A 13,276-nucleotide genomic window follows, 5' to 3' on the forward strand; every position below is an offset into this window, starting at 1 on the left:
GTTGTTTGTTCGTTAGTGTGTTTTGGGTCGTCGTCTTCTTCCTCGATAGTTTTTCCTCATTAATTTTGATACATTTTTCTTCGAATTGACAGACAAAATGGTATTGTAGACATTGGAATTCATCTGCTGCTCCCATCATGAGTTAAAAACAATTGAGACTTTTCCAGAATCTGACATGCATGCCCAAACCATGACCTTACCTCCAACATGCTTCAATAATGACCTTGTGTGTTTTTGATCATGAGATCCTTTCTTTCGCCATACTTTGATAGAGTTTAATCTTTGTCTCATTGGCACAGAAAACTATTCCAAAACTGTTGTGGCACATCTCCATACTATTTCACAAAATCCATTCTACCTTTCAGTTCTTTTTGTCGATGAATAGTTTGCATCTTGTTTTCTTTATTCTCTTAAAATCTCCAAACAGTTGGTGATACCTTCACCCCTGCCCTGTGGAGGTTGTCAATATCATAGGAGCTAAATACAGAATAGCAGGATCATGACAATTTTAAGTTACATTCTTTTGAAATCCTGCATATTTGGATGAACAGCTGTGGGGGAAAAAATGTGCAATGCACAAGCCAAACTTTTGTTTTTGTCATCATCCTGACTTCATTGGAATTGTTTTTTTCAAAATTCAGTCTTAAAATAAAGATTTGCTCTTCATAATTAATCACAATATTTAGGCCTGGTTGAATGCAGCCCTCTGGGCGCACATACCAAGTACAATCTGTCGGCTATTCCCAAGCCCCGATACATACAGAGGGTTGCATCAGGGAAGGCATCCGGCTTATATGAAATATGAGCATTGACCTAAAGAATTCCTTACCGGATTGGTCCTGGCCTGGGTCAACAATGTCTTCCTTTGGCACCGTAAACCTGTAGGATGCTGGTGGAAATTCAAATACTCTAGGTTGAAGTTGGTGAGGTGGAAAACAGGTTTTTCGACAGAAAGGGGAGGAAACCGCAGTGCCTACAACAGAGTGTGCGGACTTTGAGTTTTGGGAATATGACAGGAAAAGCTTGTTTCACATGATGATGATGATGAAGAAAAGTTACAGTGAAGAAAATAAATATTTGAACGCCCTGCTATATTGCAAGTTCTCCCATTTAGAAATCATGGAGGAGTCTGAAATTTTCATCGTAGGTGCATGTCCACTGTGAGAGATATAATCAAAAAAAAAAATCCAGAAATCACAATGTATGATTTTTAACGATTTATTAGTGTGATACACCTCCAAATAAGTATTTGAACATCCGTCTATCCGCCAGAATTCTGACCCTTGAAGGCCCGTTAGTCCACCTTTAAAAGTCCACCTGCACTCCATGTATTATCCTGAATCAGATGGACCTGTGTGAGGTTGTTAGCTGCATAAAGACACCCATCCACCCCATACAATCAGTAAGACTCAAACCTCTAACATGGCCAAGACCAAAGAGATGTCTAAAAACACCAGAGACAAAATTATACAACTCCACACGTCTGGAAAGGGCTACGGAGAAATTGCCAAGCAGTTTGGTGAAAAAAGGTCCACTGTTGGAGCAATCATTAGAAAATGGAAGAAGCTAAACATGTTGGTCAACGTCCATCGGGGTGGAGCCCCATGCGAAATATCACCTCGTGGGGTCTCAATGATCCTTGGAAAGGTGAGGAATCAAACCAGGACTACACCACAGGACTTGGTCAATGACCTGAAAAGAGGTGGGACCACCGTTTCCAAGGTGACTGTTGGTAATACACTAAGATGTTATATTTTGTCATCATGCATGGCACTGAAGGTTTCCCTGCTTAAACCAGCACATGTCAAGGCCCATCTTAAGTTTGCCAATGACCATTTGGATGATACAGAGGAGTCATGGGAGAAAGGTTTGTGGTCAGATGAGACCAAAATGGAACTTTTTGGTCATAATTCCACAAACCGTGTTTGGAGGAAGACAAATGATGAGTTCAATCCCAATAACACCATACCGACTGTGAAGCATGGGGGTGGTAGCATCATGCTTTGGGGGTGTTTTTCTGCACATGGGACAGGGCGACTGCACTGTATTAAGGAGAGGATGACCGTGTCCATGTATTGTGAGATTTTTGGGGAACAACCTCTTACCTTCAGTCAGAGCGTTGAAGATGGGTCCTGGCTGGGTCTTGCAACATGACAATGACCCGAACCACACAGCCAGGAAAACCAAGGAGTGGCTCCGTAAGAAGCATATCAAGGTTCTGGCGTGGCCTAGCAGGTCTCCAGACCTAAACCCAACAGAAAATCTTTGGAGGGAGCTCAAACTCCGTGTTTCTCAGCGACAGCCCAGAAACCTGTTTGATCTGGAGATCTGTGTGGAGAAGTGGGCCAAAATCAATCCTGCAGTGTGTGCAAACCTGGTGAACAACTACTGGAAACGTTTGACCTCTGTAATTGCAAACAAAGGCTATCAGTAACACCACATGAGTTCAAGTCTTTCGGAGAGAAAAATAAACCTAAAATCAAGCTAGTTATTGAATGTTCACTTTGTAGCAGTCAGTACACTGAGGCATTATCCATAATTCATGTATAGACGTGTCATTAGTCTTCAAATGGTCAGTTTACGTTCATAAAAACATGACTCAACATTATGAGTAATAGGAATCACAATTGTAGCGCTTGTTTATATTTATCAATAGTAACTGTACAACTTTTGTGTTTCTCAGCTAAACTCGCTGTGGAATGTTTGACGAGGTTTACCGTAAATGTTTGGTTTAGTCAAAACAATCTGGAGTGCAATTTCTCTGCGGTTTTGACTGATCAAGTGATCACACCACAGTTGTTTTGCAAGCAGCCCGCGACCACTGCAAGTGTCAACTCAGCTGAAATATGAGGCTGCACCCACTGAATGTTAAAATCCATTGGAAAGCTTTGGGAAAGAAAATAAATAAATAAATGAATAAATACATTTTAATTTATACACATTTGTTTGATTACTCCAACATGGGCAGCACGATGGACGACTGGTTAGCACAGCCGCCTCACAGCTCTGAGGACTCTTGTTCAAATCTGCCCTCGTTCCCATCTTCTTACAGAATATTTTTACCTATTTGCGCAACAGAGGAACTCATAGTGCTTTTGCATTTTTATACTCTATCCATTTTCTTAGCCGCTTGTCATCAAGGGTCGCGGGGAATTCTGGAGCCTATCCCAGTTGTCAATGTGCAGGAGGCGGGGTACACCATGAATTGGTTGCCACATAGAGATAAACAGCTGCACTCACAATCAGCGGTAATCTAGAGTGTCCAATTAATATTGCATGTTTTTGGGGTGTGGGAGGAAACTGGAGTGCCCGGAGAAAACCCACACAGGCACGGGGAGAACATTCAAACGCTACACAGGCAGGGCCGGGATTGAATCCGGGACCTCAGAACTGTGAGGCCGATGCTTTCCAGCTGCTCCACCGTGCCGCCCATTTTTATACTCATACAAGTTTAATTCATTCTGTAACCTGTAAGCTCGTGACTATTTTCTTCTCTACTTAATCAGTTTTCCCTTTTTGAATGAATTGAAACCAATAACTTGTTGGAGTTGGTGGAGTTATTGCTTGCAACAATGCAACAAGACAGTGACACAAAATATTATGCCAGCACAAGAAAGGAATTCACTGGGGGAAAAAGTGGAAGGTCTTGAAGTGACCAAGTCAGTCACTAGGCCTTAACCCAGTAGAGCATGCATTTTCCCTTTTGAAGAGGAGACTGAAGGGAGAAACTCCAGAAACAAACAAGAACTTAGAATGTGTAATAAAGGCTTGGAAAAGCATTCTAAATGGAGAATTCAACAGACTGGTGAAGTCAATGGGTTGCAGGCTTGATGCAGTTATTGGAAGTAGTGTTTACGCCACCAAATATTAAATGTTATTCTCTCTGGATTAATTTAATAATGTTGTCATACTTTTGGTGACTTAAAAAGTAGGTAACTTCGAACAAAAGTTACTTTATTCAGTTATTTCACACATCTTGATGTAAATACCCTGAAATGAAAGCTACAATTCTGAATTTTTGTTTTGCGTTAACCTTTTTCTTTGAAACACAGAGTCTGCAATATATAACAAAAACCAGAGAATAAACCTTGACATTTCAGTACTTTTGTAGGGCACTGTATATCTCATTTCATTGTGATGGATTTTTTTATTTTTTTTTACTTCCACTGTAATGACATTATGTATATACAGTATAATGCATCCAATTCACTTAATAAATTTGAGGAGAGTGGGGTGCACTATACATGAGAATTTAGGTAGTACTTAATGGAACTTTATTCATATTACTGCTTAAAACATGAAAAATGTTAACACAAAACACCAATTGTCACACTAAAAGATTTTCTTTGCAATAATTGCTTTCCAAAAGCGCATGTAAATGTATGTTGTTTTTTTTTAAATTTTTTAAAGGCTTCTCAAAAATATTAAATGTAAAACTGGAGAAAAAAATATTTTCGTAATCATGGATTATAGATGATCCAAATATGTAGTACAGTATATACCGCTCATATAAACAAGTACACTGCAGCACATTCGCCTTCAGTCTTGTTAGAAATCCTTGAGTTTCCTTTATAATCACTATTTTGTATTAGAATTGTGCAACTGGCCTGTGGCCGATATGGTACGTACTCTATATCAAGACACTCCCAATGATGTGATACAATAAAGATACTTGCGCAGATACAACAAATGCATGATATGATTCACCTCCTAATCACGATGTAGTGTAATTCAACACAATTTGATCCAACACAATGATCCAATTCAATTTTATTTGATCTTCCGATGCAAAGGAGTTATTTTCTGGAATCCAAGAGGTTTGATTTGACAAATGTTTCACAATGTTTTTCAATGTAACTAACACAATAATGAGAGTGCATTATGCTGAAAGTAAAATAAATTAAACTTTTGCAGTGGTTTGTAAATTCAAAAATGTAAATTCTTACTGTCATATACCCATTAGTTGCCCACAATGTCCAATCGTCAACAGTTCTTCTAAGGGCATTGGTCAATGACTCTCCAAGTGCCTGTTTCAGCTCCTGTTTGGAGCAGTGATTTCTTTCTCTGTGAATAGCATATTATTTGCTGTTTTGTACCTGGAGGCTTCAAGAATTGTACTTCTTTTCCTTTCAGCTTGTCCAGCAAAGGGTCCCCACAATGTGTCATCTTTTTCCATGTAAGCCTATCTCCTGCATCATGTTTGTTTATCCTACATTTGCTACCACATTTTCTAGAGCAGAGCAAAGCATTCTTCATTGCAAGCAGGAACAGTTACTGAATTGTAGCAGAGCAACGCATTTCTTCATTGCGGTCATAAGCAGTTATTTAATTCTATTTACAATTATTTCTACATTATCCTCCTGTTTACCCTACATTTGCTCAAATCCTCACATCATCAATAGATCACCCTTTCGGCTTTATTCTACATAGTTACACTCGGAGGAAAATATAGCACTAATTACTTGTAATCTTCTGGATCAGATAACAGGTCTGGAAGAGAAGTCATAACGTCATCATTGTGGTCAACAATATCACTGTCATTACCCTGTTGTGCCAATAGTGTATATATTTCTGCCAATTTTGAATTTGTCGGGGCAATAGCAGTGGTTATAAGTTCGTTAAGTGATGCCTTTATGCAGGGAATACAACAACATCCACACAATGCAAGAATAGCTGCAAACAGCAATAGAAACTAGGACAGAGAACAGCAAATTTTTAGATTTGCCAAACTTTTTTTTTTTTCCCCCCATCACTCAGACCAGGCTGATGTGTTTACCCCAGAGTGCTCCTTCATCTTGTGGTTCAGGTTGCGGAGACCTTGAATGCCATCTTGTGAGTGACCCATCAGGTGCTGTGATATTTGGACGAAACAACACCGAACATTGAGCAGTCGCCACCCTTCTCGGCCAGGAGCATGTCAACCGCGATGCCGTTCTGGAACCTCATGAGGTTGCAGCTGGTTGTTCCTTTATGGCAATTAAGCCTGCTTCCATATAATTACCTAGTTTCTGTACATTGTAATGTATGTATTTGATTCTGTCAACGTTTTTATTCAGAGTTATCCATAACAAGATGGATTCCCATCCACGTTGTAGTTCGGGTTTGCCTCAGAGGGACATTTTGAGTGAAGGCAGCCTGGAATCGATTCCTGCTCAGTGATGGTGTCGACAGTTCGGGGTGTAGTCTGCCGCTGCCCAGTTAGCTGGGATTGGCTCCAGCTCTCTTTCCGAATAAATGCAGAAGGGTTGAGTAAGGAAAGGCATCCGGCGTAAAAAAATAAATAAAAAAAAAAAGAAAAAAGACAGTTACTGCCGCACCACCATGACAATGGCACAAAAATGGTTTTACACATCATTGCTGATAAATTTCCCAATTTGTTTCCATTCCTATCAAATTGATGCATGTGAGATTTCCCAGTAACACGCCATTAGAAAATGTTTTTTTTTCAAGAGAAGTTAATGGATACACAGAATCCCCCAACTTTTCATTTTTTATTTTTTGGATTCGTTATCAATTAATAGCACTGGTATGATCTCTGGATCCGTGCAAACAACAATCTTTTGGACAAGTTTTTTCTATGTAGTTATCCAATTTGTTTAGTTTTTATTTGATTTGATTTATTTATTTTTGTATTTTTTGGGGTGGGACGTTGAGTGGTTCCCACAGGTACCACTCGAACAGAAAAATGAAAATAACGGGTAGCGTTTTCATCCAACACCCAACAGCAAAATTTAACTGTTTAGTCACCATTATGACAGCACTCTCACTTCCATCTGTAACTGGACTTCAGCGATCTTGCCAGTGGGAATGAGAACAGCTGTCTTAAAAGTGACCAATAAAAACAAATTCTTTTGTGTTAAGGTTGCTTCCAAAAGCAAGAACTTTCTTACAATCAACAAATGAACTCAATTACCCCTTTTTGCAATTTTTCAAGATGTTAGGGGTTGTTAATAACTCGTGAAAGGGACCCACTTGTGTGAGGTTTTTTTTTTCCTTCATCATTCGTCTATCTCTCATTTTGTGGAAAATATTGGTAATTAGTATGGTCTCCCAAACAGTGTTTTTAATGGAATGAGACCCTTACGTGCTTGTAATGTATGTATAGTTAGACTAAATCTATCATTGTGTCCAAATTGGCCCTTCGTGTGATCGTGAGTGTGGCTGTTTGTCTCCATTTGCCCTGCGATTGGCTGACAAACCAGGTCATGGTGTACCTTGCCTCCTGCCCGTTGACAGCTGGGATAGGTTCCAGCACTCCCCGCGACCCTTGTGAGGATAAGCGGCTAAGAAAATGGATGGAGGGATGGATGGTTGTGTAGCTTGAGGAAACTGACCACGTTTTGGATGCACATTCCCTTGTGGATTATGTCACGCACAGGTCAAACAAGCCCTACAAATTTTTTTTTGCATACAAGTTAAATCCATGGATCATGTAATGCCTTTGTACCAGGGCTACCATTCCCCCTGTTGAGACCTGAGACTTCCCATGGTTCAAGATTGCTGCCCACTTAAAAAATGTTTTTGGTAGATTTTTTTTTTTTTTTTTGTATCTGTGGTGACATAATTCCCCATTTTGTAATGTAGCACCTTTATTTTTCCACATTTTTAGTTCTGCTGGTAAGCTTTGTTGTTGCATTTTGTTTAACACATCATCTGAAAGTATGTCTTCATTTGTTGCATGGTCAGCTAATCCCATAAAGGTTTTGGCTGCTACTTCTTTTGCCGTTTTATCTGTAAATCCATTTCCTAATGATACTTTGTATTTGATGTGTGTACTGCACATTTACATATGGCTATTTCTTTTGGTAATTGAAGTGCTATGAGCAAGTTTTGTAGTAGCTCTGCATGTGTCACTTTGTTCCCTGTAGTTGTCACTACTCCTCTATTTTTCCAGTATTGTCTGCGTAGATTGTGTTACCACCGTGAATACAGCAGCATCTGGTCTCAGAATGTTTAAGAGTGTCCAATAAGATATTGTCTGTACAATTCAGTCTTCCCAATCCAAATCTGGTTCTTTTTCTGTCCAATCAAGAACATTTTGTTCTACCAATACAAATTGTCCCAAACTTTTCCACTCCTGCTAAGTTTGTTTGTGCGATGACGTGTAAGGTGGTGTCCATTCCTTGTGTAGTGCATGTAAGTTGTGAGTCAGTCTTGTTCCTACCACCACGACCGATATACCATCTGAGCACAGATTATCAATCATGATTTTGGCTGGTATGGGTTGTTCAAAGTTTACAGTATCTTATACTACATAGTCACATGCAACGAGTCACTTCCCACGTCATTTTGTGGTTGTTCAATCATGTCTCGAGCTATTTGCAGCAAGAAATCTGTTCTTGTGGGAGGTTTGTTTGGAATATCTAAGGTGTAATAATAGAGTGCTGGATTCCTATTTTTTGAGACATTTAACTGTCTTCCCAGTAATTCCTTTTTTCTTTTTACTTCTATATTTCCTGTCAGAGAGGGAATTAAGCCCAGTCCTAGTTTCAGCAAGCCCTCTCTTCCCAACAAACGTATGGGGCAAATTAAAAAGTTGCATTTTGGGAGGATTTGTTGTGACATTTTTAATGGGGAGATGGCTGCTCTAGTTATGCGGTGGTGGGTGTTTTGTTTTTTGGGCAGTCACGTGAAATGTGACCTTTTTCTCCACAAGACGAGCAAATAATTTCTTTTTGATCAAATTTGCATCCCCACCCCATTACTCTTCCCCTGCCTCTTCCTCATCTGCGGGCACAATTATTAAATGTTTCGCATAAAGCTCCATAAATTTCTCCTTCCTCTGTCAGAAAGGTGTCAACTTTCTTTTTCTTATTTTGTACCACTCTTTCTGCGTGTTGTGCTTGGTTAATGTATTGTTACAGGCTGTCACTCGGTTTGTCAATCCAATGTTTTTCAATCCATTGTTTTGTAGGATTATTTGAATTTGCACAAAGAGCATTTTTTAACTGCCCTTGATACACATTCCCTGCAGTGTGATCTTCAGGAATGCTACTGTTTGCTTTAAAACATGGAATCATTCGAATTCTATATTCTTCAAATGGTTCATTTTTGTTTTATTTTGCTCTTACAATGGCAGAAAAATTTGCTTTTTGTCTAAATCTGGCAGAAGTGCGTGATATTAAACCTTGAAGTCCCTGCTGCTGTGAGAAAGTACTTTGCTGCCATCCAAATTTGTTGTACTTCCACACCATTTAAGTGGTAAGATTTTATCAAGTCTTCCATTCCCTGCACGAATTATGTTACATCAACTTTATGAGATGTGATACCTTTTATGGCCGTTTTCACATCATCTTGAGTCCAGTTTTTTTTTTTTTGTTTTGTTTTGTGTATGTTTCTCTTATTTTATCCTGCAGGTTAACTTTATATATTTTTTTGTATGTATGTTGAACTGGCCAGCAAAGTCATATTGTGTTATCCACAAATTTAGATGTTTTATTTTTGTAGGACATTTGCTTTCTACAAACTTCCAGTCCTTACACATTTTTTTTCAGATGTTCTGTTTTGACTATTTTGCTATTTATCAACTATTTTGCCATTTGTTTTTCCCCTGTTGGAGTCAGTGGTTCACCTCGGGTGACTATACTGACTTCCCCCTGAAGAGGATGACAGTTACGTTCTGTTTGCGGAAATTCTCAAGCTTCTACCACAAGTGGCGGAGAATTCATACCTCTGCATCCTCAAACAGTTGTCACTCAATTTCCTGTTCAAATGAGGTAGCGAACCTCCACTCACACATTGACACATGCACACGTTTCGCGGAGCTCGTGTACAGGACACACCTTTCCCTTTTCTTGGTTTTATAGACTAATTAGTCTACTCGATAGGGACTAGTATTCTCGAGGTTTGATTCTGCCGCAGTCACCCAGACGCGCATTCACTCATTCCTCATGAGTGTGGGAGTTTCCTACTCACCAGAGATGCCTTTACTTCCTTCGGGGATTCTCGTCAACCCTCAGCCTCCAGACGCAAAGTCGAGGCCCAGTCCCGGAAAGGGTCTCGAGTGCGTTGGCCACTGTCTTTGTCTGGACGTCGACTCAGCCCCTGGAAACCTCAGGTATCTTGAGATCCGGCTCGAAGGACCAAGTAAATGTCAGGTTCACCAATCAGGCATTCATTAAACAGGACAAAAAAGGAAGCAAAGACACCAGTTCAAGTCTCGTGAGGAGAGGAACTGTCTCGTACAATTCACCACTGCACTCTCTGATTATCCTCTCGTCAGCACCTCTATTTATTTAGTTTTAAGACGCCCCTTATTTACATGGATGTTACAAAAAGGAGTCGGCAAGCAAAACAGTTGGAAACAAGGTGTACATGTTTGTTCATGTCCGTGTGCATGTGTGGAAGATTGCTGAATACATGTGTGGTCATCATTTCATTAACAGGCAGCAGTTCTAACAGTTCTGATGATTAGATGTTTTTGTTCTTGCTATCTCCTGCTAGGAGGCTGCCACGTTATCTTGAGCAGAGCAAAGCATTTCTTTATTGGAAGCAGATGTATGATAATTATGATCACAATTATTCCGACACTCTGTCACAGCAGATTTACGCATACAGTGACACAGTTCCTCTCTTTATACTCTGTCATAGCCTTTCTCTTGATCAACTAAGACACAATATAACTCCTTCTGGCCTTCTCTGTACTTTTCAAGGCGAATAATACATCCGCGCTCTTTCGATGCAGGAAACCATGCTGTTGCTCGCAGGTACTTAGTTCTGTCCTGAGTCTAGCCTCCACTACTCTTTCCAATAACTTCATTATGTGGCTCATTAACGTTTTTCCTCTATAGTTTCCACAGCTCTGTAAATCGCTTTTGTTCTTAAAAATGGGAACTCGCTTACTTTTCCTCCATTCTACACGCATCTTCTTGCCCGCTAGTATTCTGTTGAATAAATTGTTCAAAAACTCCACAGCCACCTTTCCAAATTGCTTCCATACCTCCAGAGGTATGTCATCAGGAACCAACTACTGTTTTTCATTCTCTTTTTTGACTTACTAACTTTTTCACCCTTACTAATAATTGCCACTTCCTGGTCCTTCACACTTGCCTGTTTTGCACATCCTTCTCTCATTTTCTTCCTTCGTCAACATCTTGAAGTATTCGTTCCATCTATTCAGCACATTACTGGCATCAGTCAACACATTTCCATCTCTAACATTAATAACCCTAAACGGTTGCACATCTTTCCCATCTCTATCCTTCTCTCTGACCAACCTGTCGAGGTCCTTTTCTCCTTTCATGTCCTACCTGGTGTACATTCATCATATGCCTCTTCTTTAGCCTTTGCCACCTCTACCTTTGCCTTACGTGGCATCTCATTGTATTCCTTTCCTTTCTCCTCAGTCTTCTGTGTCTCACTTCTTTGCTAACCTTTTTCCATGTTTGACTCAATATATTTTCGAGTTCCACCAGCAACTGTCCTTCACCTCTTTCCTATGAGAAAACACACCATGTAATCTCCTGCCTCTCTCTCTGATGACCTTGGCTGGAGTAGTCTAGCCAAAAGCCCGTCTCACATCTTTCCAAAAGGCTGCACAATATTCTTCCTTTCTTACCTACCACCCCTTGGTTCTCTGCTCTACCTTTGTCTTCTTAATCTTCCTAACCACCACTTTTGAAAACTCCACTACCATCTGTCCCTCAAAGTTTCTTTCCTGGATGCCATACTTACCCATCATTTCTTAACCGCCCCTTTTTCCTTCACCAACAAGTCCATGACAATCTTCACCAATCACAACTCCCTCTGTCTGGGATGCTCAGAATTACTTCCTCTAATTCCTTCCAGAAGTTCTCTTTCAACTCTCGGTCACATCCTACCTGTTGGGCATAACCGCAAATCACATTATAGATAATACCCTCAATTTCAAATTCCAGCCTCATCATTCGATCTTTTACTCTTTACCCCTCCAAGACATTCTTCGCCAGCTCCTACTTTAACCCCTGACTCCATTTCTCTTCATATCTTCTCCATGGTAAAATAATTTAAACCCTGCTCCAGACGTCTACCCTTACTACCTTTCCACCTAGTCTCTTGAATGCACAATATTCCAACCTTTCTTCTAATCATCAGGTCAACCAACTCCTGGGGTTTTCCTGTTATTATCCCAATGATCAAAGTCCCTACAATCAGTTGTAGGCTCTTGTGCATTCCTCTTCTTCTTCTAGTGAAGAATCCGCTTTTTTTCCCCTCTTTGCTCCGGTATGCAAAACGGTTATTTGTTTGGCAACTTTTAAGATAGATTCCCTTCCTGAGGCAGCCCTCTGCATTTATCCGGGCTTGGGACCTACCTACAGATTGTACTGGCTTCTGTCCCCATCGGGCTGCATTGGAGACATCAAGGCATATAGGAGATATTGGAAGATCATTTTCTGTGACACCATATGGCTGCACGTTTGCAAATAAAGAAAGTTATTGCATCTTTTATTTTCTTTAAAAAAGTTAAGTTTGCAGTCTTGGCTCATTCTTCAGACTACTAACCAGAGATGAATCTGGACAGAGCATCTATATTCATACCATTCTCCATGTTTAATAAGATTCATTGTGCTGCCTGTGCCTATATGGTCCTCTGTGGAAAAAGTGATTTTCTTCTAAACCTAATAACTGCTTGGAGCATCTCTATCAGCAGAAAAACTCAAATCAAGCATTTGTGATACCTTGCCATTGCAATTCTCTTACAGCTTTGTCGAGGGATTTAGGTTTACTCATCATTGCAGAATTGTTGTAATGGAGCCACACTGGTGAGTTTGAGCACGGGCCGCCATGACTAAGTCTTGCAACAGTATTGCAATCGGAATAAGGTGTGGGCTTTGACGAGACTACTCCAAAGTCATTTTGTTTCTCTCCAGCCTTTCTGAGGTGAACTTCCTGGTGTGTTTTGGATCATTGTCGTGCTGCAGAACCCAAGTTTGATTCAGCTTGAGGTCACAAACAAATGGCTGGACATTCTCCTTCAGGATTTTCTTATTAGATAGTATAATTCATAGTTCCACTTTCCACAGAATGTCCTCCTGGTCCTGAAGGTGTAAAATAGCTCCAGACCAGCACATTACCACCAACACATTTTCCTTCTGGTATGGTTTTCTTTTTCTAAAATGGGGTGTTATTTTTACACCAGATGTAATGGGACACACTCCTTCCAAAAAGTTCTAATTTTGTATCGTCAGAACACAAACTATTTTCCCGAAAGCCATGGAGATTATTAAGATTAAAATTTTTGACAGGGCAAAATGTTCTTTTTGCTTAGCAGTGATTGCATCTTGGAATTCTGTCATGG

At 40.1% G+C, this 13,276-nt stretch overlaps 2 protein-coding genes across 4 annotated transcripts in view; one reads left to right on the forward strand and one right to left on the reverse strand.

Annotated features, from left to right (window-relative positions):
• atxn7l2a (ataxin 7-like 2a) overlaps window positions 1–13,276 on the forward strand; it is a 74,975-nt gene that overhangs the window by 47,397 nt on the left and 14,302 nt on the right. The gene's annotated exons all lie outside the window — the stretch shown is intronic.
• The window catches only part of zbtb40 (zinc finger and BTB domain containing 40), a 60,018-nt gene continuing 56,780 nt past the window's right edge, over window positions 10,039–13,276 (reverse strand). Inside the window, exon 13 of the mRNA XM_061833166.1 lies at window positions 10,039–10,073. Coding sequence (XP_061689150.1) covers window positions 10,054–10,073 — 20 coding nt within the window. The 3' untranslated portion in view covers window positions 10,039–10,053. The remainder of the gene's footprint in view (window positions 10,074–13,276) is intronic.

The sequence above is a fragment of the Syngnathoides biaculeatus genome, chromosome 10, assembly GCF_019802595.1.
Source record: "Syngnathoides biaculeatus isolate LvHL_M chromosome 10, ASM1980259v1, whole genome shotgun sequence".
NCBI classification, from domain to species: domain Eukaryota; kingdom Metazoa; phylum Chordata; class Actinopteri; order Syngnathiformes; family Syngnathidae; genus Syngnathoides; species Syngnathoides biaculeatus.